Raw genomic sequence first — 27,196 nt, 5'->3', positions numbered from 1 at the left:
ATGAGGAATAGCCCAGTGGGCCCACCATCAGTACATAAAGGTCATTATATCACATTTAGAGAATAACTAACAAGCCATGAGGAATAGCCCAGTGGGCCCACCATCAATACATAAAGGTCATTATATCACATTTAGAGAATAACTAACAAGCCATGAGGAATAGCCCAGTGGGCCCACCATCAGTACATAAAGGTCATTATATCACATTTAGAGAATAACTAACAAGCCATGAGGAATAGCCCAGTGGGCCCACCATCAGTACATAAAGGTCATTATATCACATTTAGAGAATAACTAACAAGCCATGAGGAATAGCCCAGTGGGCCCACCATCAGTACATAAAGGTCATTATATCACATTTAGAGAATAACTAACAAGCCATGAGGAATAGCCCAGTGGGTCCACCATCAGTACATAAAGGTCATTATATCACATTTAGAGAATAACTAACAAGCCATGAGGAATAGCCCAGTGGGTCCACCATCAGTACATAAAGGTCATTATATCACATTTAGAGAATAACTAACAAGCCATGAGGAATAGCCCAGTGGGTCCACCATCAGTACATAAAGGTCATTATATCACATTTAGAGAATAACTAACAAGCCATGAGGAATAGCCCAGTGGGTCCACCATCAGTACATAAAGGTCATTATATCACATTTAGAGAATAACTAACAAGCCATGAGGAATAGCCCAGTGGGCCCACCATCAGTACATAAAGGTCATTATATCACATTTAGAGAATAACTAACAAGCCATGAGGAATAGCCCAGTGGGCCCACCATCAGTACATAAAGGTCATTATATCACATTTAGAGAATAACTAACAAGCCATGAGGAATAGCCCAGTGGGCCCACCATCAGTACATAAAGGTACATAAAGGTCATTATATCACATTTAGAGAATAACTAACAAGCCATGAGGAATAGCCCAGTGGGCCCACCATCAGTACATAAAGGTCATTATATCACATTTAGAGAATAACTAACAAGCCATGAGGAATAGCCCAGTGGGCCCACCATCAGTACATAAAGGTCATTATATCACATTTAGAGAATAACTAACAAGCCATGAGGAATAGCCCAGTGGGCCCACCATCAGTACATAAAGGTCATTATATCACATTTAGAGAATAACTAACAAGCCATGAGGAATAGCCCAGTGGGTCCACCATCAGTACATACATAAAGGTCATTATATCACATTTAGAGAATAACTAACAAGCCATGAGGAATAGCCCAGTGGGTCCACACCATCAGTACATAAAGGTCATTATATCACATTTAGAGAATAACTTAACAACTGAGGAACAGCCCAGTGGGTCCACCATCAGTACATAAAGGTCATTATATCACATTTAGAGAATAACTTAGAAGCCATGAGGAACAGCCCAGTGGGTCCACCATCAGTACATAAAGGCACATTTAGAGAATAACCCATGGGCCCACCATCAGTACATAAAGGTCATTATATCACATTTAGAGAATAACTAACAAGCCATGAGGAATAGCCCAGTGGGTCCACCATCAGTACATAAAGGTCATTATATCACATTTAGAGAATAACTAACAAGCCATGAGGAATAGCCCAGTGGGTCCACCATCAGTACATAAAGGTCATTATATCATATTTAGAGAATAACTTAGAAGCCATGAGGAATAGCCCAGTGGGCCCACCATCAGTACATAAAGGTCATTATATCATATTTAGAGAATAACTAACAAGCCATGAGGAACAGCCCAGTGGGCCCACCATCAGTACATAAAGGTCATTATATCACATTTAGAGAATAACTTAGAAGCCATGAGGAATAGCCCAGTGGGCCCACCATCAGTACATAAAGGTCATTATATCACATTTAGAGAATAACTTAGAAGCCATGAGGAACAGCCCAGTGGGTCCACCATCAGTACATAAAGGTCATTATATCACATTTAGAGAATAACTTAGAAGCCATGAGGAACAGCCCAGTGGGTCCACCATCAGTACATAAAGGTCATTATATCACATTTAGAGAATAACTTAGAAGCCATGAGGAACAGCCCAGTGGGTCCACCATCAGTACATAAAGGTCATTATATCACATTTAGAGAATAACTTAGAAGCCATGAGGAACAGCCCAGTGGGTCCACCCTCAGTACATAAAGGTCATTATATCACATTTAGAGAATAACTTAGAAGCCATGAGGAACAGCCCAGTGGGTCCACCATCAGTACATAAAGGTCATTATATCATATTTAGAGAATAACTAACAAGCTATGAGAAATTATGAATTTTGTAAACCTGAGCCTCTGGCGAGGGTTTTACAACATTCATTCACGAGGGACCGATAATTTGTAACTCTTCGTAGCAAGTTGGTTATTTTCTTTATTACCCATTGCCACTGTTAACTGGTTTTTAATATAAAAATTCCTCTGCCGTCTACAACAAAGCCATCACCATTATGTCATATAACTTTACAAGAATTACATGATGTAATGTAAGTGATGTCATGGCATAACAGCATTCATTTTACAGCCAAATGTTCACAATACAAAATAATACCAAAGTGGTTGCATTAGGAAATAATTATTTTTGTATGCCACTAAAGCCGATACTTATACAAATATACCATTTGATGTTTATGAAACAAAGAAGTCAATTTTTTTTCTGTAATTCTTTGTAGATCGTATAATGTATGATTAATCTGACTCATGAATGGAAACATTATATGAAAGAAAGTGAAGTTCCGGCTGTGGCAATCAACCAATCAAACATTGTGAGTTTTAAGCCAGCCAATCAGTGGCTGTAGAAGCAATCTGCACACTGTGCAGAGATTACCCCATATATTTGAGTCCATATGGGTAATAAAGCTCTATCTCTAACATTTTAGTGTGGGTTGATCAAGCATTTATCATCTGGGGGGAATGGGAGGTCATCTGTTTCTTAGCATACCAATCACCCATCAAATAATATTTTATTTAAATATACAAAGAGATTTCTTTTTCTTACACACCCGTTGGTGAGAAAATCATTTGTTATTTTTTATAACACATAATGTTAACACACATATGTAAGATAACAATTTAAAGACTGGCTGTTCCTAGGTGATGACCAGGTTGCCAATTCCATACCATCCAATGAAAAAAACCCAGAATGGTCAAATTAACAGTACAAATTAACCTGAATTTGACTTATCTGTAACGCAGAAGTTAACTATATGCACTAGGACCATAAATAGGTTTTAGATGGAAAAGGCGTTTAAATATATTTAAAAAAAAGAATCAGGATATGTAGGAAATAGAATACAACATTTGTTTCTGTTAGATACCATTTATCTTACAACTCATTCTTTAAAAACTACTCCAACATACTTTTGCTCGTTAAATACAATTTAAAACAACTCATTGTAAGATAAATGGTATCTAATGGCCACTCATATCTAGTATTCTCATTTAGCAGACCCACCAGACACAAAATAATAATTATGGTGCTTCCCACCACAAAATAACATTATATTGTTTATCAAATATTTAAGGCAATGAAAGAAATTATACACATCTTAGAAATATTCTTTCAAAGGTCTATTTATGCCATGATTTATCATCTTTATAGTGTTACAAAAAACAGAAATGTTAAGTATATCTGATATGTATGCTCTGCTTAAAACTGATATGTATACTCTGCTTAAAAAGATGTTTACAATTTACCAGTACTTTAATATTGTTGGTTAACCAGACTATTTTTACATGTATTATATGTGTACATGGATATAAAGTTATTGTTTTCTGTTGTATTACTCACGAACACTGGAACTTCTTTGCCACTGTCTGCAAACAGATCTTGTATTGCAAACAATGCTGCCTATAAAAGAACAAGTACACAATGTAAATAACAATTAGTAAAAAAACTTCTTTAAAAAAACAGAAGAAAATACAATATAAAAAGAAAGCAAATTATTGTTAGAAAACACACTAAATATATACTATATTATATTAATGGCATTGTCCGTAGCTACTGGGCTGTGTAAAACATCTTTAGTAATCACAGCTGTTTTTTTACCTTTAAAGTATCCATTACTACTGCATTTCTAATTTTCCAGGTGTTTGTAAAAGTTTACAATGTATGTTATGATTATCAAAAAAGATATTCACATTGAGAATAGGGTTAGTAACTTTAACTAAATAAAATTTACCTTTGCATTTGCTGTGTCGAATATTGTCTCCACCAGTAATATATCAGCACCACCTTCAAGGAGGCCTTCAGCCTGCTCTCTATAGGCCACTTTCAATTCATCAAATGCTGAAAAATATAGTTTTTAATAAAATGTAGAGCAACACATGTTGAAACAAGTCATATTTCAAGAATAAAATAGGTAACAAAAACAAACAAAATGTAGTAAAACCTTAAATTGTAAAGATAGGAATGAATGAATGAATGTTTAATGACCACCAGCATGAACTGAAAGACAGGAAAACTTTGATGACAATGGTATCACATTAACCAGTAATTTTATACAAATCTGTATCTCACTGATATTTCTGTATTCTGGTTTCTCCACAGATGGTGACACTGACAGTGTTCTGTTCGTAGGTCCAAGAGCTCCCACGGCGTATCTCTGTATTCCTAGTGAAAAGAACAAAACACTTTATTAATTTTACATTTCATATGTTTTAAACAATGCTTTTGAAACATCTTGTGACAATCTTAAAGGGACAAAAGAAAATTAATAATAATAACAATAATAATAATAAAATACATGTAATAATAATAATAGTAATAAAAGTGTCTAAACAAATTGATCAGGAAAAGTACAGACAAGGAGTAAATACATGCAGCTATTTGTCATGTTTTTAAAAGCCAATGTCAGAAGATGATCAAGGTACAGCATGAGAAATGTGTTCAAATGAGGAAGGAATCAGGTGCATAAAACTACTGCGGCCAGCTCACAATAACTACAAGTACAAGAAACTGGCTGGAAACAAGAATCCAGTAAATATTTAAGAAAAAGATTTGTATTTTCACTTGTCTCATTGGCACAGTGGTTTAGCCATAGACATTACTGGTTTATGGCTGACTGATAATGAGTTCAAATCCAGGTACTGGCTTGCACTCACAGTGAGTTTTAATGACTTAGTGGGGAGGTGTATGGCCTCTACACCGATTTCTCTCTCATTAATGCCATAAACGATTAACTGTGTTCTGGATAAACAGCCCAGACAGCTGAGATGTGTCTAAACCAGTGTGCTTGAACCTTAGTTAGATATAAGTACAGATAGATAATAATTAGACATAAGCATTAGATATATACTGAACAAAAAAAGAAACTTCCGATTTTTACATATAGTATTTGTTGTGTTAAAGAATTCATTGTGTCATGAAATTATGTAGGTAGTATTAGCCTTGAGCTGTATTTATCAGGATTCCTGAATTTTATCAATTATTTTTGCACTGTTAATCGTCGACAACGTGAAATTCAATTTGCATGTGCATGCATGGTTCGACATGTCCCGTGTAGTATTCGGTCAATTTGTTTTACTTGTCTTACTGACATTGTTGTCAAGTGAACGAAAACGCTTCAAAATTTGTAAAAAAATTAACGTTTAGTATGCCAAGAATACCCAATAATTTACGCAAACGGGCGATTGGCATGCTTGATGCTGGCATGTTGACAGAAGACGTTGCAAGGCATGTTGGGAGTTCTAGTCGATGCGAGTTCTAGTCGAGCGATACGAAATCTTCGCGTAAGATTTCGAACGACAGGAAGCACCAACGACTTGCCACGTCGTGGACGTCTGCGTGTTACAACGCGTGGTTAAGACCGCTATATCATGAACACGCATTTGCGCAATCGATTCCAAACTGCCACCGCTACTGCTGCTAACACACCTGGGCTTCATAATAACCGAATCAGTGGGCAAACTGTTTGTAATCGTCTGCGGGAGAACGGTTTACATGCACGATGTCCTTACGTCAGATGCATTTTAACGCAACATCATCGTCTAAATCGGGCATGTGTACACACTTGTTGGATACGGCGACGCTGGAATACCATTCTTTTTTCAGATGAATCCAGATTTTCTTTACAACGTGGTGATGGCAGGGTGCGCGTCTACTGTAAGAGAAATGAACGCTATGCTGACTGTTGTGTTCTTGAACGAGATCGTTTCGGGGGTGGGGGTTGTGTCATGGTCTGGGCAGCCATTGCCCATGGTTATCGTTCACCACTAGTCGTCATTGATGACAATTTAAATGCTCAATGTTACCGCGATGACATTCTCACTCATCACGTCATTCCTCTGTTCCATAACAACGCCAACATCTCGATTTTTCAGCATGATAATGCCACCTCTCATACAGCTAGAGACACTGTACATTTTCTTAGGACAAATAACATTGATTTCATTGATGACTGGCCCGCTAAAAGTCCTGATCTCAACCCCATCGAGCATGTCTGGGATAGTCTGGACAGACGATTGAGGCGTCGTCTCAATCCACCCGCTAACGTCAACGAACTTCGTCAAGCGCTCATTCAGGAATGGAACAATATTCCACAGGCAGAAATCAACACTTTAGTCAATTCTATGTGCCTGCGATGCACTGCAGTGGTCAATTCAAGAGGTGGTCATATCCGTTATTAAGTGGGTGGTTTTTTTTATAACCCCTACCACACTTGGTCAAAATTTCTCCCAGTTTCTGTTAACCTATGGCCATGATTTTTGCACCAAACGATGCATCATGCAACACTCTTTAAATGCATATATAACAATTATTTCCCCAGTTTGTTTTCATCAAGTTATGTTCAAGCAAAGTTAGCGGAAGTTTCTTATTTTGTTCAGTATATAATTGGACATAAACATTAGATATCTAATTAGACATAAGCATTAGATATACAATTAGACAAAAGCATTAGATATAGGCCTATAATTAGAAATCAAGGTAAAAATAAAGTGAAATCTAATTGATTTTAAGATTATTCACCTGTGGAAGCTGTGACATCATTACATGCTCGTTTTGCAAGCTTGGCCGACTCAACATTCATTTTGTACACCTGTCATTAAAAATAACAACACTTGAGGAGAAATCACTAAAATAGATGGTGTTAATTTTTTTAAATTTTGTTATAATAATCTGAAAAAGTAATGATTGCCGACACCATAAAAAAGCATTTCGTAACTGGTCTAGAATGCAAATAGAAATTCTAGAGGTCATGACAGCAAGAGTACAATACAGAAAACACCATAGATTACATATGAATACCTAAGAAGGCATTAAAATCAAAATACACTGGCTTTTTTTCCTTAAGTTATGAACATGAAACATTTATTATGTAAACATTTAATTTCACTCTATTTATGTGCCTATATCAATTTAATATTCAGGCATGTCCATTCCAGGCACAACTTCTGACATTACCAGTGGCTGGGTCCAGGATGAAGAGGAATATAACAAATTCATTCATTTCAATTAATTTTGGTGCTTATATCCAAATAAGGTTCAAGCACGCTGTCCTGGGCACACACACCTCAGCTATCTGGGCTGGCTGTCCAAGACAGAGGGTTAGTGGTTAGTGAAAGAGAAGTCGGTGTAGTAGCCTTACACCTACCCACTGAGTCGTTAAACTCGCTCTGGGTGGGAGCCGGTACTGAGCTGCGAACTCAGTACCTACCAGACTTATGTCTGATGGATTAACCACATAACAAATAAAACAATATTAATTCATAACTTGTGTAATACTACAACATATTGTTAAAACATTTGTTTTAAGGAGATCAATCCTACGTCCCATCAGCTCTCAAGTAAGCACTACCACTGAACCAAACCCCCCACCCACCCCCCAGGTGCTAACAGAATAAATATTTGACACACAGACACGTACCACGTGTTCCAAGGCATAGTCTCCTTGTGCTAACAGTTTAAATATCTGACACACAGACACGTACCATGTGTTCCAAGGCATAGTCTCCTTGTGCTATCAGTTTAAATATCTTACACACAGACACGTACCATGTGTTCCAAGGCATAGTCTCCTTGTGCTAACAGTTTAAATATCTGACACACAGACACGTACCATGTGTTCCAAGGCAGTCTCCTTGTGCTAACAGTTTAAATATTTGACACGTACCATGTGTTCCTATGCATAGTCTCCTTGTGCTAACAGTTTAAATATCTGACACACAGACACGTACCATGTGTTCCAAGGCATAGTCTCCTTGTGCTATCCTGGTCCCACTGAACGTGTTTGTCTCAACAAAGTCTGCTCCTGCTTCCAAATAATCCTGAAATGAAGTACAGAACTAATAATTATTAAATCTATTTGTTAAATTATGCGTTGAACAAGTCTAGAAAGGCTAAAACCAATCAAGAGAAATAGTTTGATACATTTAAATGATAAAAACTGCAATGGTTGGAAATTTAGACTAAAATATTTCTCTTTATCTGTTTCATACTATATACTAATAATAAAAAAACAAAGAAAGAAAAAATACCCAAACATAATATAAATATGAAATACAGCCTTACAGAAATAGAAATATAGTCAATTAAAAACTGTTTAAACCTTACAGGTATCTATTAAATATATATACAAAATCCACATACATATAGCTTTTTTTTATGCTGCTGCCCACTTTTCTTTTTTTACTTTGATTTCCATCTCATTTTTTTCTGAATCTAGCAGGTCCTATCTTTTCAATTTATATTGATATGCATTGTCACATCCATAGTCCTTGTCTCTCAAATTCCAACAGGTGCTTGTCTCATGTGTCCAACCATGCCACAAACCTTCCATTTTCCACCAGCTTGTGCTGTGGGCTTTGTTGAATCACTTCAGAAAGTGTTCAGTAGCTAATTGTTACTTTCAACCGGTAAGTATTGTATTACCTTATGAATCTGGTAGATGATATCTGGTTTTGTTAGAGACAGAATGTCGTTGTTTCCTTGAAGAGGTTTTAAATGATCCTTAAACTGAGATCCACGGAAATCATCTTCTTCCAGCGTGTGTTGCTGGATCATTGTCCCCATAGCACCGTCAAGCACCATGATTCTCTTCTTAAGTTCAGAAGCCAACCTCTGTGCGAGTTCTGAAAAAAATACAACAGTTCAGAAAATAATATCTTCACCAATTGTGAAAAAAACCCCAACATCTATTAGGAAAATACCTCCCCAATAATTAAACTCACCCCAAAACACCACACACACAACACACACAGACACAAACACACACAACCACACACAAAACCCCATTGTCGTTGTGGGCCACAACATTTTGCTAGTTCTGAAAATGTTTAATTTTACATACAGTGTTTGAAATAAGCACTTGTCCGTTTGTCCCGACAAGTGAAAATGTGCTTGGATAAACAATTTTTACTCAGTGGTTGTCCTATGTACAAGTAAAACACTCTCAATGCAATTTTATTTTGAGCAGTAAAAAACATTGTCCTTGTACTTAATGAAACAAACCATTTATTTGGACATGTGAAAATATTGGCAGACAATTAGATTTCTAGTGAAACTTTCTGCTTATTTCCATCGCTACATACATCATTTATTTCTTTTTACTTTGTCAGTTCATAATACATAATTGCATCCAATCTATGACGAACTTTAAAATAATTATTAAAAAAAACAATCAACGTAATCTTGGCTTTCAATTGTTTGTACTAATGTGGCTATCAATTGCTGACATTGTTAGAAACAAGTTACAGAAAAATTAATGAAGTAATATTATTTAGAATGGCTAAAAATTAATTACTAAGTATTCTATATTAGTTATAACAATGTTTCACAACTCTGCTAACTCCCATGTTGTTGTTGAAAAAAACGTTTGTTAAAGTTTGTTTTGTTTACCGACACCACTAGAGCACACTGATTTATTAATCATCGGCTATTGGATGTCAAACATTTGGTAATTTTGACATATAGTCTTAGAGGAAACCCACTACTTTCACTAGTAGCAAGGGATCTTTTATAGGCACCATCCCACAGACAGGATAGCACATACCACAGCCTTTGGTATACCAGTTGTGGTGCACTGGCTGGAGCGAGAAATAGTGCAATGGGCCCACAGATGGGGATCGATCCCAGACTGACCGTGCATCAAGCAAGCGCTTGGGCTACATCTGGGCTACATCTCACACCTATGTTGTTGTTGAAGAAAAATTATTAGCAATATCCATTAATAAAATCTTATAAACTTGCTCTTCAAAGAAAAAGGTCAACAAACAGGTCAAGCTAATAATATTTATTTCAATATTTACTGTACAGTATGTTTGCTAAACGTCTCAAACCAACATCTATGAGTGCTCTTAAATATCACCAACCCACAGGTGGCGGGGGCAGTATACATATTACATGTCTGGACCAGTGGTGGATCCATCTTCTTTGATTTAAAGTTGAAAATATGTACAAAATTAATGTGCAATATAATTATCAAAAACTAAACATAATAAAATAACAAAAATAGAAAACCTCAACATTTTAACAGTTTATTAAATTATAACATTATGTTCTCTGAGACTAGTGTAATATAACCAAAGTTGAATACAAATACGTAAACATTATAAAATATGTCAAAACATAATACACGTGGTTTCTATAAATAGCCAGATAATTATTCAAAAAGACGGGGGTCACGGTGGTCATACCCATTTCTGGCCGCATGTTTTCAAGACTATTGCATGCCATATCGTTGTTATTGATGAAGCCCAGCAATTACAAGACACTGATCATTTATGGTTCATAACAACGTCATGCTAATGCAACATTTCACCACATAGTAGTAGTGCGGTGAAGTGAGGACGAAAAACCGGGGATTCGCATATTTATATGAAAAGCCATCCTACTTTCTAAATGACTTAACATAAATCAGAAATTTAGAAATCAAGTGAAATGTTGATATAAAGGGTGTCGGGTTTGATTATTACAGACATAGATCTACATCAACGCACTGACTCAGAATAATTAAATCCTTACTGACACAACAGATTGCCTCATGCCGTTGCTGGAACTTGAACCTGTGGCACCGAATCGCCTGCAACTTGCAGACTCACCACGATACGCCTTCGACAACCGGGTCATTCTAAAAATGAATGCTGTTAACCGAACCATTTGCATGAGGCCTATAAGCTACGCTGTCGATCCCGCATGAAACGGTGGGCAAACCTGACATTAATTAATATGTACTGATATATGAATATCTATATATTGTATGTATGTCCGGTTTAACTATTGCATTCCAAGATATTAACGCATTGGCAGAGACGGTAATTAAATAATTTCTGGCCTCACAAATTATGGCATGTAATTTTATCAAGGTGCCTCTATCCCAACATGGTTCAGGCACCAAATACCGTTTCTGGCAATCTCACGCACCTTGCAAGGCTTGCTACGATACCCTCTCGACTATCGAGTCATTCTTCAGAAAGAAAGCTCTTTAAAGGGAGAGTAAACTAAAACATGAGCCTTATGTATTTGGAAATATGCATACCCGAAACACCAACACATACTGACACCTTACCAAATGTAAAACGCGTAACTTTAGTGTTACTAAAAAAACATGATTATTCCTGCTAACTGGGGGCAGCCATTTTCTTTTCTTTTCGAGGCGTCTTGAACAGCTAGCTTGGGGCGAAGTGACGTCAACTCCTGACCATCTCATGTATGTACAGTGTAAACAAAAGCAGTAATTTTCGACAAGGCGCTTCTCTTTGATCAACCTGACTTGTAAAACAACATAAATGACGTGATAATATAATAAACTATTTAACTAAATGTATTTCAAGTTGCATTAACGGAACAAAATGGCGTTATAGTATTTTTTTCTGTTAAATAATCCAAAGGAAAAATGTACTTAATCAATAGTTTTACAGAACTATTTACAGTAATAAAACATGTCCATTACCATTTTAGGAGCGACAGGTAATATTACAAAATACCGGTATGTATTTTTGTGTCTAGACAGCGTCAATTAATTGGCTCGTCTGGTTACCAATTAAATACACACCTGCCAATCAGGAATCACAGGTGGAAGCAACTAACAGCATAGACCAATTAACAAAGAAAACACTCCGTGTATCATTTCAGTACGTAGGTTAATGCATGGACAAAACATTGTTCATTATTTCGACTTGTGGTGTAGCCACTTTGACAATGGTGTTTTATTCTGTATTGAAAAAATATATATATATATATATATATATATATATATATATATATATATATATATATATATATATATATATATTGCTGGATATACTTATTGCTGGCTTACTGGGATGTATATTATTACAGAACATTGCAATGTATGACTATTTATCATCCCGCAAAAACCAGGTACACGTAGATTGTGTTTCTCTAGTTCTAAGGCTCATTCCTGACAATACGTGTTGAGTATTACGTAACCACCAGCTCGCCAGAGGGCGTATTCACTGGAATGGAACAAAATGGCTGCGCCCATTATATCTAATAGCCGTCACATTTAACCGTTTTATTAATTAAATATAATAATATACTTGTTGATATTAAGCAATAATGTGCATTATATATCTTTGAATATGCATACCAATCCAAAAGCCTTGCTTAAGCATTCCTTTAACAAACCATATGCATGGAGCCTACAAGTTACGGTCGCTTACGTGCTTGACACATTGGACAAAGAGTCCACAAATAATATTTTTACCTTGGAAATCATTTTTATTTAAACTAATCGAGTTTCGCAACTGATTTACTTTGATGCACTAGTTGAATTTTGATCTTTCGAATTTATACCAATGTTAAGAATAATGGTTTCAGGTTGGGACTTGCCATTGTAAATTGAGAGCATGGTCCGAAAGTGGTTGAAAATGGCTCCTAGGTAACACTCTACTTGCGCCTCAGGATGCTTGTCTAAATTGATTCTAGAGAGATTTGATGAACCAACGAGAAGTCTTTCTTTCTTAATATCAGGAAAACATCATTGCCCGAAACATTATGCCAAAATTGGCTGACAGTAGTTTGCCAAATATGTATATCTCGACCAGAGTTGCGATTCGGGGTGGTGAGAGACTTTAATGCGTCAGCAAAAGAAGTTCCCGGACGAGATATTATTATACTGAGCTACTGTTAGACGGGATAGGTTGGGTGGGAGGTGAGTTAGGTAGTGGTGTTAGGTGAGGTCAGTGGACAGTTTAACAATAACTACTCATACTATTCCTTGGGGCTTGAGGAGAAGGTCAGAAAGACAATGAGAAAATCCTGATAGACAAGATTCGGTTAGTTTTGATTTGTAACACTATTTGATTTTAAAAAAAAATTAAAGTGACTTTTTCAAAAGTGGGGGGCTTAGCACCCCCATCTTCGACTAGTCTTCTCTTACTGAAGCCTTCATCACTCATCTTTAATTTGTGGCTTATCTTGAGGCATTTGAAAGCCCCCCTCCTTTGCTAATGTATCTGCCTCTTCGGTTTCTTGGATGATGTACTGTGCTGGAATCCATTGTATTATTGCTTGTTCAGTGACACAGCTCAGTGTAGACAGTGGTAGTAGAAAGTTCATCCATGGCTTTATTGGAGTGGGGTTGGAGGGGGGGGGGGCATCTAAGAGTTTGGAGGATAGAGAGAACATCTGAGAAGATGCCTTGTAACGTATGGAAAACTTTCTTGTTGTAATGAATATTTTCCCCTACTTTTAATTGTATAAGCTCGATTTGGATCGCCCTACCAACATTGATTGCTTCATCAGCTTGGTCTGGGGCTATTTTTAGATATTATCGACATAAAAATCACTTCATAGTCGTTAAAATTGAAGACTGTGAAAATTATAGCACGTCATTACATTGTCATACACTTAAGTGCTGCTCGCGTGTGTGTTAGTTTTTCGGATCAATCGTGTTTCCACCACCTTAAGTATACCCTAGTTATTGTTCTTTGAAATACACAGCGCATATATACCAATCTAATTAATTGTTATTTTATCCAGAACTGGTTCTTTACCTAAGTTTACAAATGCCTGTTTGATAACCTCATTAGAATCCTTGAAAATGTTTCTAAAAATTAGTTATCCTGTCCCACAGATGTCCCTGTCGTATAAGGACCAGAAAGTGTGTGTGTGTGTGTGTGTGTGTGTGTGTGTGTGTCTTTCTGTCTGTCTGTCTGTCCATCCGTCTGTCTCTGTTAAATTACCTAGCACATATTTATGTTTTGACTTAAAGAATATGATAATAAATATGTTAGTCATCTCTAGAAATGCTGTGTCATTTCTGAATTGTTGGAGACGTTTTAGACAGTACTTAAACATTAGTATCAAATGAATTGTAAGCGTGTAGCTTTCTCTAACTATTGCTACGGTAACTAGCTTTCTGTAGGGTCTTACTGTAGTTTGAAAGCAAAGAACGTGGAGCTGCGAGATAAAACGCTCTTGAGTGGCATCCTTAAAACTAATGCATGATGTCTTAGGCAAATTATCCCACCAATACACCCTCAAAGTGCTTCCAGGATTTCATGCATTTATGGTACCGATGCCACATAAAAATGTATGAAAGAAGAAAAACTATCTTTTTAAAAGGTTTTCAATTATTCAAACAATATGAACGTGCAAACAGTTTCTGATGTAGGTAAAGTAATGGCTCAAGATATAATTAAAGGAATCATATATGTATGCGTAGTAGCCTATTATAATTTCAAACAACAAGACCAGTGTATCAGAATTAATTTTGGGATATTTAGGTGAAAACAAACATGATGCGATAAATTACCGCTAACACGAACTGCACAAGTATATAACGTATTCAGACTTTACAAAGTTACCGAGCTACATATTTTTGTTTCTGATTTTGCACTTGATGCTATTACAAATACTTTAATGGTAAAAAGTGCAATAGACAAACACATTTACAATGCCTAATAACTAGGGTTACCCCGTTAGTGCCTGAATGCTTCTTGTCTAGGCCTACTATGCCTTTGAATTATATATATCAAAACATACCAAAACAAAAGAAAACTTCATAAACACCCTGAAATGACCATAGCTTTATTATTAGTCAACATAAACTATTTAAGCTCCTTATTCTGATCATTTTGATACCTTGTTTATTTTGAATGGCTGAGAAATAACTGATTTATGGTCGATCTTAGGTAAATTCAAAATGGCCGCCATCTTTGATGACGTTATTATGACGCCTTTCCAAAAATACAAGACTGGCACCAATACTTTTCTTCATCTGTGAGGTATAATAAATCGATTTATGATGATCGCAAAAGTCGGTGTACACCTATATTTTCCCCGCCCGCGTCATACCCATCAACCCCCATCCCAACCCCCGCCGCCGGTGTTAACACTTTGTTGCAGTTGGTACTGTAACACGTACTGAAAACCCACATTCTTGATAATACTATGCCCTTCAACTATTAAATTCAAACAAGATTAACATTACCGTATCCAAATTAAATCTTGTATACGGGACAGTAATGTGAATAAACACTATAAATTATATGCTTTTATAGTACATATAAACTTACTGAGTATGATGTAGCTTATTGAAAGAGCGTGCGCTCGCCTGAGGTGCGATGGGTCGTATATACCAATATATGATTCCGTCACCGTCCGAGGGAGGACTGCCACTTTATGTATCCAGTACAGGTGCCCCCCCCCCCCCCCCCCAAAAAAAAGAATGAAAAAGAAAAAAAAGAAGCCCAATCCCAAATCTTTCTACAGGATGTCTGAATTGCGCACGCAGATGATACTAAAATTACGTGCATAGAACAAAATCTAAAGCAAGGAACTTTATTTATTTTATATATAGAAATATTGTTTAAATTATTTTGAGGGTGAAGTATGTTATATACCTTCATATATTGTAAAGCTTAAATACTAAACGAGTGGCCGTTAGATACCATTTATGTTACAACGAGTTGTTTCAAAACGCATCTAACTAGAGAAAGTAAGTTGAACATGATTTTAAACAACTATTTGTGACATAAATGGTATCTAACAGACACCAATGTAATATTTTATTTCTTTTATAACCCAAAAAGCTACAAAAAACCTAGGTTTAAAATAAATTTAAATGTCTTTAAAAACCAAAAAAAACCCCAACAAACAACTAAAACCTATTTACAGCACTTGCGCCTATATTATAGGCCTAAGTGTCTCAGAACAATCAGTTTTATGTTAATTTATGCGTCGCAAAGCAATCAATTTCGATCGTGCTTATTTCATTGATTGGTATGGCTAAGATGTTTCACACGAAACATGTCGTATACCCTCAGAATAATTCGGAATATTTTCAAATTATTTTTAAATCACTGGCATGATTCTGCAAGTAAGGTTTTGATTGGTGGACATGAGCTCCAACTGGCTGCTGTTAGATCCACATGTAATAGTGGAGCTAATTTTAATTAGATTGCGAAAAACTCTGTTATAGGATCACATAAAAAGAGTGCAGGTTCAGATTATATGCACCATCCCACAGACAGGATAGCACATACCACGGCCTTTGATATACCAATCATGGTGCACTGGCTAGAACGAGAAATAGCCCAATGGGTCCACTAACGGGGATCGATCCTAAACCGACCGCGCATTAAGCGAACGCTTTACCACTTGGCCCTTTATTAACTCTGTAATACTGGCCTCGGTCTGTCCTGGACGGAGGAGCCAGCCGAGACCGGCTCTTGTGCCCAGGACAGACGTACGCTACAACAGCTTGCTCTGAATGTGCACGTAAAGCCCTATGACCTGACCTGACCTGACCGGCATTGGTCGTGTCGTGGTTAGGCCATCGGACATAAGGCTGGTGGGTACAGGGATCGCAGTCCGGTACCGGCTCCTACCCAGAGCGAGTTTTAGCGACTCGATGGGGAGGTCACGGTGTAAGGCCACTATACCAACTTCACTGACTAACCACTAACAATTAACAACTAATCCACTGTCCTGAACAGACAGCCCAGATAGATGAGGTGTGTGCCCAGGACAGCTGCTTGAACCTTAATTGGATATAAGCACGAACATATGTTGAAGAAAATGAAGAACTGTAATTCGGCAAAAAAAACACCCCAAAACAACCTATCCAGCTGATAACTAAATTAAACTAAAAGCAGTTGTTGAACGTATATTATCTGACAAAAGCACATGCGCGATAATACGGAAGTGACGATTCATTGCTTCGTGGACTTGGAAGCTATTTTAGTATTTACATTTTAGAAGTTGTTTATTGGTTTCCATTTCCTCTCTGAGCAATTTTGCTTCATGATTTTCAAAGACGGTGTTTGATTTTAACTCTAGGTGCGATATTTTATAGTCTTAGTTTACTGATTAACAGGAATACCAAATTATTTTGTTGGTTTGTGAAATGTTTTGACAACCATATGATACACGCACTGAGTGACAGTCGGTATGGTATGTCTGGCAGGAATTTCACATTATTAGTTTGATTATTTTTATTGTATCGATATAAAGAGAGAACCTTACCCTAATGCTAACTCTAAAAAATATCCATCATGTACACTTCCAACCTTATCTATCTGTTCAGAGGGCCCCTAAATGTAGGCCTAATATGGGTGTGTGTGTGTGTGTGTGTGTGTGTGTAGGGGTAGTTGACGCTCTGTCACACAGGACTCCATAAAATCTGATGCAAATAGATGTTTTGTGTATGTTTCTCACCAGCTGATGCTTGCTACCATAAACTGATTTTCAAACATTTTAAATTAATGCTCTAAAGCTAGTAAATTTAAAAAAAAAAAAAAAAAAAAATCTAGCCAGTTCATTATGTAAGAAACAGGCCCTAAGGTAGCAAGAGAAATTATCCTGGTTTTTTTGTTTTTTTAGCCAAAAGTGTGTTAAAGTCGCCAACTTGTTGGCAGTAGTGAGAAGTTGACACTAATGTTTGGGACCTAATCTGATTTCAAAAACAAAATCACACAGCACACATGAAGACACTTAACACCTGATCCATTGTTTTACGGTGTGATGTCATGCTTGTTTGACAAGTGTTGTTTGGTTCTCTATTGAGATTCATCTCAGTAATGCCAGAAAGTACTAATTATTAGTAATATTACTTTTATTTTAACATAACAGTGATCAATACATTAATTATAAGTTACTTAATACTAATTGGCTAAATGTACTGATAAATGTTCTCTTAGTTATATTTTTTAAAATCAAATTTCTCTCATTTCTTCTGAGAAGGAAGAAGCCATTTCTACTTTTTCAAATTTTGTAGATTAAGGCCAGACAAAATTTTAATAGGATTAGGAAGGATATGTAGTTGCATTAGTAAATTCCATTTTTGGACAGATTTAAGTAATATATTTTTTAGGCCACTTAGTAGGTCAATTACCACATGACCATGCCTTCAATATGGCAAGACTTCCATATTATGGTATCATTAGAATTCCATCATTAGTCAGCAAGGTTTTTATCTGCCTGATTTCTTTGACTAAGTGCTATTCCCCATCCCCCCCCCCCCCATTTATTCACCTGTACCTTGATGATCATCTGCTTTTGGCTTTTAAAACTGAATGATTATTTCACCCAAGACCTGTTTGAACCGTGAGCTATCAGCATTAATCATTATTCATAAAAGTTTGTTTAAAATTTAACTTTTATAACAAGTGTAAGCATACCATACCCAGGATTTTTCATTATTTTTGACAAGAGGCTTTTTGTTTAAGAAGAGCATGTGGCTTTACCTACTGAGTACAGTGATGTATATAACTGATATAACTGTAAGCTCATGACTTGAAGGCTGCAATTGTGGTTGCAGTAGCTTTTTGTCTGCTGCCTATTAACAAACACTGTGATACACATGATTAGATTCTGTTTAATTCTATTTTCAGTGCTGTTCCTGCAATCCGATTTTGTGTTGTGGGATGTCTGAAACAAGTCCTAAATGATAGCACGACGTCGACGGACCAATTCTGGATCAGAAAATCCCCATTCTTTTACTGACGGCAACAGCTACGTGACTCGCACGAGAACAACAGTTGTACAAAGTGTGCAGGCTTCACCACAAGCCTCTCACATTTCAGTGGATCCAGACATGACTTGTCGAGATAGAACCAATGAGTTCATGTCAGCAGTCAAGTCCTTGCAGTCAAGACAAGTACGTTTATCATGGCTTATGTTGGAAAGAATTTTGTTTTAGACTATTGTTTACAAGGTGTAATATTTTTTCTATTATAAATTATTTTGGTATGGGTGTTTTATGTTGAGATGTCCAAGTAAATGTCAGTGTAGTATTACAGATCTGCAGAGCATAGAATTTCAATCTAGAATCTGTCAACCTCTTGTAGAATAGTATTATGCATGGTTCAAATTTTCCCACAGCACTCACTGTAAGTACCGTGGTTGCTCTCCTTACTTGCTCCATTGGACAATGAGTCCGATTCGAAAGTGACCGATCTGAAGACAACCAGTCAAATATGAAAGTATATATATATATATATATAAGTTTTTTTTATATTTTCAGGGAAATGGCGTTGCTCCTCACTACAGGAACAGAGATTTGGCACATAGAAGCAAATTCACACTGATTGCCAAGTAAGTACATAGAAGAGAGGTTTCTTACAAGTACAAATTTATCTTATTAACCTTTTAGATACTGCATACCACCTGACAAATGAACACACTGTATATTGCATGCATTGCATTCATTAGTGAATATTTCCCACCGTTTTGGCCAGAAATAATAATGGAATAAAAAAAAAAAGCTTTTGATAACTTTTAACTATGGCAATTCTTCTTTTTTATGTTTCTGTGAAATTGATAGCTGATTGTGACAGCTAATTTGATAGTAAATATGACAATTTTTGTAACAAAAAGAAAATAAGAAATATTGGAATATGAATCGTAGATGGTTTCCAAAGCAAATTGCTCAGCAGAGCTCAGTGATTGGGAATACTGGAAATCCTGCTATAAATTTTAGGCATAATTTAAACATCATTAAGTGCTCCAAAAATTAAAAAATTAGAAACCCAAGAAAATAATACCCTTTCACATATGAACATAATTTTATGTGTTTATAAACTTTTTATGTGAAAGTTACAACTTGTACCATGTCAGCATGGTTGGCACAAATTGATCCAGTAGTCTACAGATTAAACAGTCCGCTGTTGTAAGGGGCCACATTTTAGTACTTTTATATCAATACTTAACAGGTTTCTCTGTAATCATTTGTAGAATTTGAGAATGGTTCAGTGTCTCTTGTTTCATTGTCCTACTTTCTGGAGGCAGCATTTGAAAACATTGTTAAGATGTATAGCAACATTTATTACCACTATGTTTTGGTTTACTTTCAGACGTATTGGAAAAGATCTAGCAAACACATTTGCCAAATTGGAAAAGTTGACGATATGTAAGTTTCAAGAGTATGTTGCAATGGTTGTTGATTTTGTCTTAGTTTATTGATGGGGGGCGGGATGTAGCCCAGTGGTAAAGAGCCCACTTGATGCACGGTCGGTCTGGGATCGATCCCCGTTGGTGGTCCCATTAGCCTATTTCTCGTTCCAGCCAGTGCACCATGACAGGAATATCGACGGCCATGGTATGTACTACCCTGTCAGTGGGATGGTGCATATAAAAGATCCCTTGCTGTTAATCGAAAAGAATAGCCCATGACGTAGCTACAGCAGGGTATCATCTCTCAATATCTGTATGGTCCTTAACCATATGTCTGACTCCATATAACCGTAAATTAAAATGTGTTGAGTGCATCCTTAAATAAAACATTTCGTAGTTTATTTATTTAAATTTGAAAGCTGAAAAGTATTGTGTACAAATTTGTTTTATTTCTAATAAATTATTGATTTACAACATTTGATATATATGTATGTTAAAATGCTGGAAAAAACTATGTTCACTTATTGCATTATGAACACCTAAATCTCTATTCTTTTGTTTATAAGAAACTTACTGTTTTATTTGCAGTGGCAAAAAGAAAGTCATTGTTTAATGACAAACCAGTTGAAATTCAAGAACTGACATATATCATCAAACAAGATATTAACAGTTTAAACAAGCAAATAGCTGAGCTTCAAGAGGTATGATATCATGTTATGTTGAGCGAGTCCATCAAAGCAGACACCGTTTGTTTGACAGACATAAATATTCTAAATGAAACTTTTATTCATCTTTCTCGTGCAGGAAATCTGAGACAGTCATACTAATCTGGACCCATATTTTCGAAGGTATCTTGGAGTTATGAAATTGTGAAACCACTGTAATGAGCCTATGATGGATTTACAATTTTGTAGCACTAAGATATCTTTAAAAATCCCTAACCTGTTTTTTTTACATAACTCTAGCTACTTTAAGTGGACTGTATCAGCTTTATTTTGAATTTTTTTTACAGTATTCTCTGCTCATGCATGCATCCAATCATTTAGATTTGAACGAATATTAGAAGCTATGAAATTATTTGTAGACTAATTTAAAATTTATTTTCTCAGTGGTTCTAAGTATACTCTAGGACACGGTTAAGCATTTTATATATTATGAAACATACTAATATTCTGTTAAATCAAGGTTCCATTATTTTAAAATCTTATACCTTTTGCTTTTCATATTATTGACAATGTTTACAATTCTTGCAGCTTGCTCGTTCCCAAAGAAATAAAAATGGCAGTCATATTCAGACTCATTCCAATTCAGTTGTGGTGGCGCTTCAGGTTTGTATTCAAAATGTTTTTTTTCCATTTAAAAAGAAACTAATTTTACCTCACAGAAAATGCCTTTACATTTGCTTAGAATGTCTTACAATAGTCAATAAGAGCTTGTTAAAAGCAGATTGTTATTGTGCATCAAATAGATATTTTAAAATTTCGACTTCTTGGGTTCCAAAACTCACAGAATCCAATAACAGAACATTAAAATGAATTAGAAACTTGTTGTTGAAAACGTGCTACAAACATCAAATAATTTAAGTCCTTGTGTATACTTGTATTTTGAATATGTTTTGAAACTGGATGATCAGTGTTTTGTTGGATTCCTTGGAAGGGTAATATTTAAAATTGTGAAAAACATGTTTATCCTAATCTGGGTACATTTGCAGTATCCAGTAATTATTAACATTTATATATTTTAACATGACTAAAACACTATATTGTTAAAATTACTGGATTTTTTTATAGCAAGTTTGTGGAATTGGTACAGTCATGACAAATATATGTAAGTTAAACTTGTATTTCAGTCCAAGCTAGCCACAATGTCGAATGAATTCAAACAAGTATTAGAAGTCCGAACAGAGGTAGGAATATTACTAATGTTTTCTCTCTTAATTCTTCTTAATACTATGTTTTTAACATTGGTTTATTTGGTTATAAATTACATTTTATTTTTGTGATACACTGTTGCTAAAAGCACCCTTCTAAAATAGAATTGATATTGTACAACCATTCTAAATAAATTTGGAAGCAGTGCCTGCCAAATTGGTGGATAATGCGTCTGCCTGAACAAATAAACTTTCCTTGTCAGTTGATCACTTACCCGAGGTGCTTACGTCGCAGGATCGAATCTTGGTGGATTCATTCAACAAATTAGTTTTTCATGTTCCAACCAGTGCACCACAACCGGTCAAAGTCCGTGGTATGTGCTTTCCTGTCTGGGAAAGTGCATATAAAAGATCCTTTACTGCTAATGGAAAAATGCAGTGGATTTCCTCTGACTATAAATTACCACATGTTTGACATCCAGTAGCTGATGTTTAATTAATCAATGTGCTCTAGTGGTGTCCTTAAACAAACCCAAATTTTTTTATAGATAGAAATCTAATGTTTTATCAATATTTAATTTTCAGAATTTAAAACATCAAAAGTCTCGAAGAGAACAGTTTTCTCAATCCGGGGTATCTTCATCTCTGCCTCCATCCGCTTTAAAAGGCCACAGTAAGTTTATTCTTATGTTCACGTCGCCGTTTAGGCAGTGATTTATAACATGCTGTGGTAGAGATGATGTTTTTACAAATAGTTTGGGTGTAACATTTTCAGTCTTAAGTTTCATTTCTCACTGTTATCTTTTCTACAACAAAAATCACAAATGGTGAGATAGATTATTTCATTTCTGTTGACAATGATGTTGATGGCATCAATTTTAGGCATTTATTTCTGTGTTATGTTTTTCATGAAATATAATTACTAATTAACCCATGTTCAAACACACATTTATCATAGATAAGAGGGGACATCACTTATCATTTATGAATAAATGTTACAGGTTGAGGTTGTATCATAGATGAGATTTTACTTCTTAATCTTTTCTTAATTTGCAACTCCAGATTTTGCTTACCTGAAACCCTATTTGTTTACTTTATTTGCAATGAATTAAATTTTATTTAATAAATATATAATCTCATTAATGTTACTTTAAAATTAAATACGATCGATCCCCATTGGTGGACCTATTGGGCTATTTCTCGCTCTAGCCAGTGCACCACGACTTGTATATCAAAGGCCATGGTATGTGCTATCCTGTCTGTGGGATGGTTCATTTTTGTAGCACATATAATTTTTTTTTTTTTTTTTTTTTCCTCAGATGGGTCTGTTTTGCTACAAGATGAAATGGGTTCTGGTGATGTTGCTATTAATATGGATGGAGCCGCTGGGGTAAAATTTCAGGACCAAATGCAGATTATTGATGAACAAGTAAGAACAAGGCCATAATTTGTTTCCTTTTTTTTAAAAAAGAATTTAGTAAGTTAATGATTTCTTCATATCATTAATATTTCAAAGCTACTAGCTACTATCTATGTGGTTTTGGTTTTGTTAAGATTGCAAAAGTACTACCTAAACAGACATTTTGTAATATATTCAAAATTACTACCTACACGGAAGATATTTTCTTTAAATCTTGCAAGTCCTTCCGAGTGGAGATTTCCTGGACATTCTCAAACTACTACCCAGATCAAAATTTTGTTTTTCTTAACTGGTAGCAGCACAGTAATGGTTGTAACTTAATAATAAATACTGTAGTTATAGCATTTATATGAGGACATTAGAATTTAAATATTTTGTTTTAGGATTCCTATATACAAAGCAGAGCGGAGACCATGCAGACTATTGAGTCTACGATAGTTGAACTGGGATCAATATTTACACAGTTGGCTCACATGGTTAAAGAACAGGAGGAGATGGTTACACGGTCAGTGTTTTTTATATTTTATTAAAGGAACTATCCAGAGTTGACAGCCATTGTAAGATGTTTCTGACTTAGAAGTCTTTTTGGCTACTAAAATTACATATTAAATAATTTTCTTATTTAGAATACCAGTGTCTATATATCCAATATATTTGTGGTCATGGATTTATGTTTGTAGCACTAATATTTCATTTTATGTTGTACTATATATTTTTAGTATGTACAAATTTATTGGGAGGTGAAATCCAGTTCAAACTACTACAAGCATTAGAACGACAACAAACACCTTTTTTATACAGACACTGATATTGTAAACAAGAAAATGTTTTTCATTTTAATTTGCGTTATCAAAAATCTCTGTTGGTCAGAAACATCTTACAGTGGAAGCAAACTCAGCATAGCTCTTGTCTGCTGTTACCATTGTATTATGAATAGAAAATAATTGTAGTACATGTTGTTAATCAAATTATGATTAAGTTCTAAGATAGATGTTATTGCATGTCTGTATTTAATTACATAACAAAATTAAAAGTTTTATAAGTTAAAAGTTGTGGACCATAGTTGTTATGCACTGTAAATGTTATCAGCTATTACAGAATTTTCACTTTTAACTTAGACATTACTTTCAACTCTGCTTAACATATTTGGTAAGTCCTAGTGATTGTAGTAGCTCATAATTTATTTGATTCGAAACAAAAGGTATGCATCTTGGAACCTTAAGTCAGCACCTTTAATGTTTATGGTTGTGAAGAAAATTGTCAGAATTTAAAAAAAATAAAATTAACATCTAAAAGAAAATTTGAAAGAACTTACTGTAATGTTTTAATACTGCTAATTTCTACATATTTTTGTTTTACAGGATTGATTCAAATGTTGAAGATGCACAGTTAAACATTGAAGCGGCACACGGAGAGATTCTAAAATACTTTCAATCAGTGACTTCAAATCGGTGGCTCATGATAAAAATATTTGCAGTTTTGATAGTATTTTTCATCATATTTGTAGTCTTCATGGCCTAGGAAATACTATTTATTTGTTACGTGTGTAAATACACTTGCTCTTTCACAACACGTGGAAAACATTCAACTCCACAGAATGCTGCTTCATGTGTGCAGTTTGTGTGCAGATCAAAGTTATGGTGGTGGATCATTGTCCTGTACCAGCAGAAGTTGTTGTCATGGAATCACTGTGTTCACCGTTGTATGTGGTATATTTCATGCTTTGGTGCAATTTGTTAAGAAGGCAAACTCGTCTATTTTATCATTATTTATGTCATTATTATTTGTTGTTTTTTTAATTGTGAAATAATAAAATATATTTATGGTCAGTAATGGTGGCTATGTTCAAAGAATGACTTTTCTGTCATGACGAAAGAAACCCACCTGTCAAAATGATGTGCTCAGACATATTTAGATATGTGCATGCACTCTTGGGGTGAAAAAGTAGGGAGGTTTATATGCTTTTAGTTCATATTGGGTAAATGGAATTGGAATTCTAATCATTGAGCAACTAGGATTTAGTAATCGTCTTTCCTGTTAAAAAGTATTTTTGACCATCTACAAATGGAATGTGATGCAGATATAAAATATTAACCAGTTAATCTTGTAGCCTGTTGTAGAACTGATCATGTGGGATGTGTGCCTGTGTGTGTATGAGAGAGTAAATTAGTGTGCACGTGTGTGTTGTGAGATGGAGGTTAAATATTTGGCATTATTTCTATTAAAAACTAATTTGCTACTTGCTTACTAACCTTAAAGTAATTTACTCCAAACAAATGCTAAAAAAATAAATTTTAGGTGTGTATCTGAGAATTTCGACCAAATATTATTCTCATTACATATCAATATATGTAGTGGTACAAATCAAAATTAACATGAATGATCACTATGATTTATATAATTACCTACTATACTATGAGTTGGACTGTAAAAGAACTCATGATTTAGACTAAAGAAACGTTCTGACTTAGATAAGACCAAAGAACAGGATATGTAAACTGTTGAATTCCTATGTTCAGCCTGTCTGAGAACTGCCTTAGCACCAGAATCTGTTGACATCTCATGTCATCAGAATATATACAGAATATTATAATTGTAAAAAACAAAATACAGCTGTTTCAAAAGTTCCATCGTTTGTCCCAATTTACTTTATTGTTTATATTAATGTAAACAAACTTCCTTTGTCTTCTTCGATATAAACTTTAAAGTACAGTTTGCAAAGCTATTTTTGTAAATTCATTTTATAGTCTTGAATATAAATGCAAATACACATATGTCTGTTGATGACTAGTAACTGTTTAACATTCAATATTCATGAGGTGGGTTTTGTTTTTATATTATTTTTTTATTTATAATGCAGATCAGTTTACCCCATCTGTCATATGCAGACTGAACTTACTGGTAACTTGATAACAGTTTGTTAGTGAAATGATAATGATGCCACTACACTGAAAAAAGCAGGGCATATGCTTGATGATTTAAACTACAGTTTGTCTCACTTCAAATAAGTACATGTTCAGTGTTTTGTAAAGTACTGTGTGATAATTACCCAAAAAATACACATTATTGCCATCTTGTAATATAGACAATAAGGTTGTAAATTTATTTATTTGATTCAGATGGAGCTGTATTGTGGTCCATTTAGCATGTGTAATTGTACATATGGTGATTAATCTTAAAACATGTTGAGTGTCTTTGAAATATTGACAAGCGATGTTGCTCATCTGAAGTTCATCTGCAGTTATTGAATTGTATGAGCGGATGTGAGTGAAAGAAAAAACCGAGAATGAGAAAGGTGTATATACATGTAAATAACTTTTAAAAAGTGATATTGCAAAATTTGTTAATAAACTCTGGAATATACAAATGATTTGAAGTTGATGTCTGTTCTACAGCATGTGACATACTTAAGCTAACAGATGTACATAATGTTATAAATGTTATTTTAAATATAATGTATTAATAGACTTCAGATATGATCTCAGCCTTGGAGTACTGAGCATGTTTGAGCATGCTGATGAAAGCTCTCAACAATACTCTGAATAAACTACATGCATTTATTAATCTTGGTCTCTTCACCTTTTTTTTTTTTTTTTTGATTTGTTATGA

At 35.1% G+C, this 27,196-nt stretch overlaps 2 protein-coding genes across 3 annotated transcripts in view; one reads left to right on the top strand and one right to left on the bottom strand.

Moving 5' to 3' along the window:
- Positions 1 to 10,765, bottom strand: part of LOC121371408 (methionine synthase-like) — a 44,005-nt gene extending 33,240 nt beyond the window's left edge. Inside the window, exons 1-7 of one of the 2 annotated variants that reach the window (XM_041497279.1) lie at positions 10,631 to 10,765; positions 8,868 to 9,067; positions 8,174 to 8,263; positions 6,966 to 7,035; positions 4,518 to 4,610; positions 4,180 to 4,286; positions 3,789 to 3,848 (exon numbers count right to left, since the gene is read on the bottom strand). In XM_041497279.1, coding sequence (XP_041353213.1) covers positions 3,789 to 3,848; positions 4,180 to 4,286; positions 4,518 to 4,610; positions 6,966 to 7,035; positions 8,174 to 8,263; positions 8,868 to 9,067; positions 10,631 to 10,670 — 660 coding nt within the window. In that variant the 5' untranslated portion in view covers positions 10,671 to 10,765. Of the gene's footprint in view, positions 1 to 3,788; positions 3,849 to 4,179; positions 4,287 to 4,517; positions 4,611 to 6,965; positions 7,036 to 7,927; positions 7,953 to 8,173; positions 8,264 to 8,867; positions 9,068 to 10,630 lie in introns of those variants that run through there. The other variant, XM_041497280.1, reaches the window with a different exon arrangement.
- Positions 10,766 to 17,109: 6,344 nt separating this feature from the next.
- Positions 17,110 to 26,954, top strand: LOC121371406 (syntaxin-5-like). Its single transcript, XM_041497278.1, has 11 exons — positions 17,110 to 17,243; positions 18,797 to 19,062; positions 19,429 to 19,499; positions 20,258 to 20,313; positions 20,886 to 20,998; positions 21,551 to 21,625; positions 22,147 to 22,203; positions 22,753 to 22,840; positions 23,487 to 23,596; positions 23,971 to 24,092; positions 24,949 to 26,954. The coding sequence occupies exons 2-11, from the start codon at positions 18,850 to 18,852 to the stop codon at positions 25,106 to 25,108; spliced, it is 1,065 nt and encodes a 354-aa protein (XP_041353212.1). The 5' UTR covers positions 17,110 to 17,243; positions 18,797 to 18,849; the 3' UTR covers positions 25,109 to 26,954.
- The last annotated feature ends 242 nt before the right edge of the window (positions 26,955 to 27,196 follow it).

The sequence above is a fragment of the Gigantopelta aegis genome, chromosome 4 (genome assembly GCF_016097555.1).
Source record: "Gigantopelta aegis isolate Gae_Host chromosome 4, Gae_host_genome, whole genome shotgun sequence".
In the NCBI taxonomy this organism is placed as follows: domain Eukaryota; kingdom Metazoa; phylum Mollusca; class Gastropoda; order Neomphalida; family Peltospiridae; genus Gigantopelta; species Gigantopelta aegis.
This window is presented reverse-complemented; position numbering and strand designations above follow the sequence as displayed.

Coding starts and splice junctions, on each gene's coding strand:
- LOC121371406 (XM_041497278.1), top strand. CDS start 18,850: ATGATAGCACGACGTCGACGGACCAATTCTGGATCAGAAAATCCCCAT. Junction 21,626..22,146: donor CAGTTGTGGTGGCGCTTCAG/GTTTGTATTCAA, acceptor CTTGTATTTCAG/TCCAAGCTAGCCACAATGTC. Junction 24,093..24,948: donor CAGGAGGAGATGGTTACACG/GTCAGTGTTTTT, acceptor TTTGTTTTACAG/GATTGATTCAAATGTTGAAG.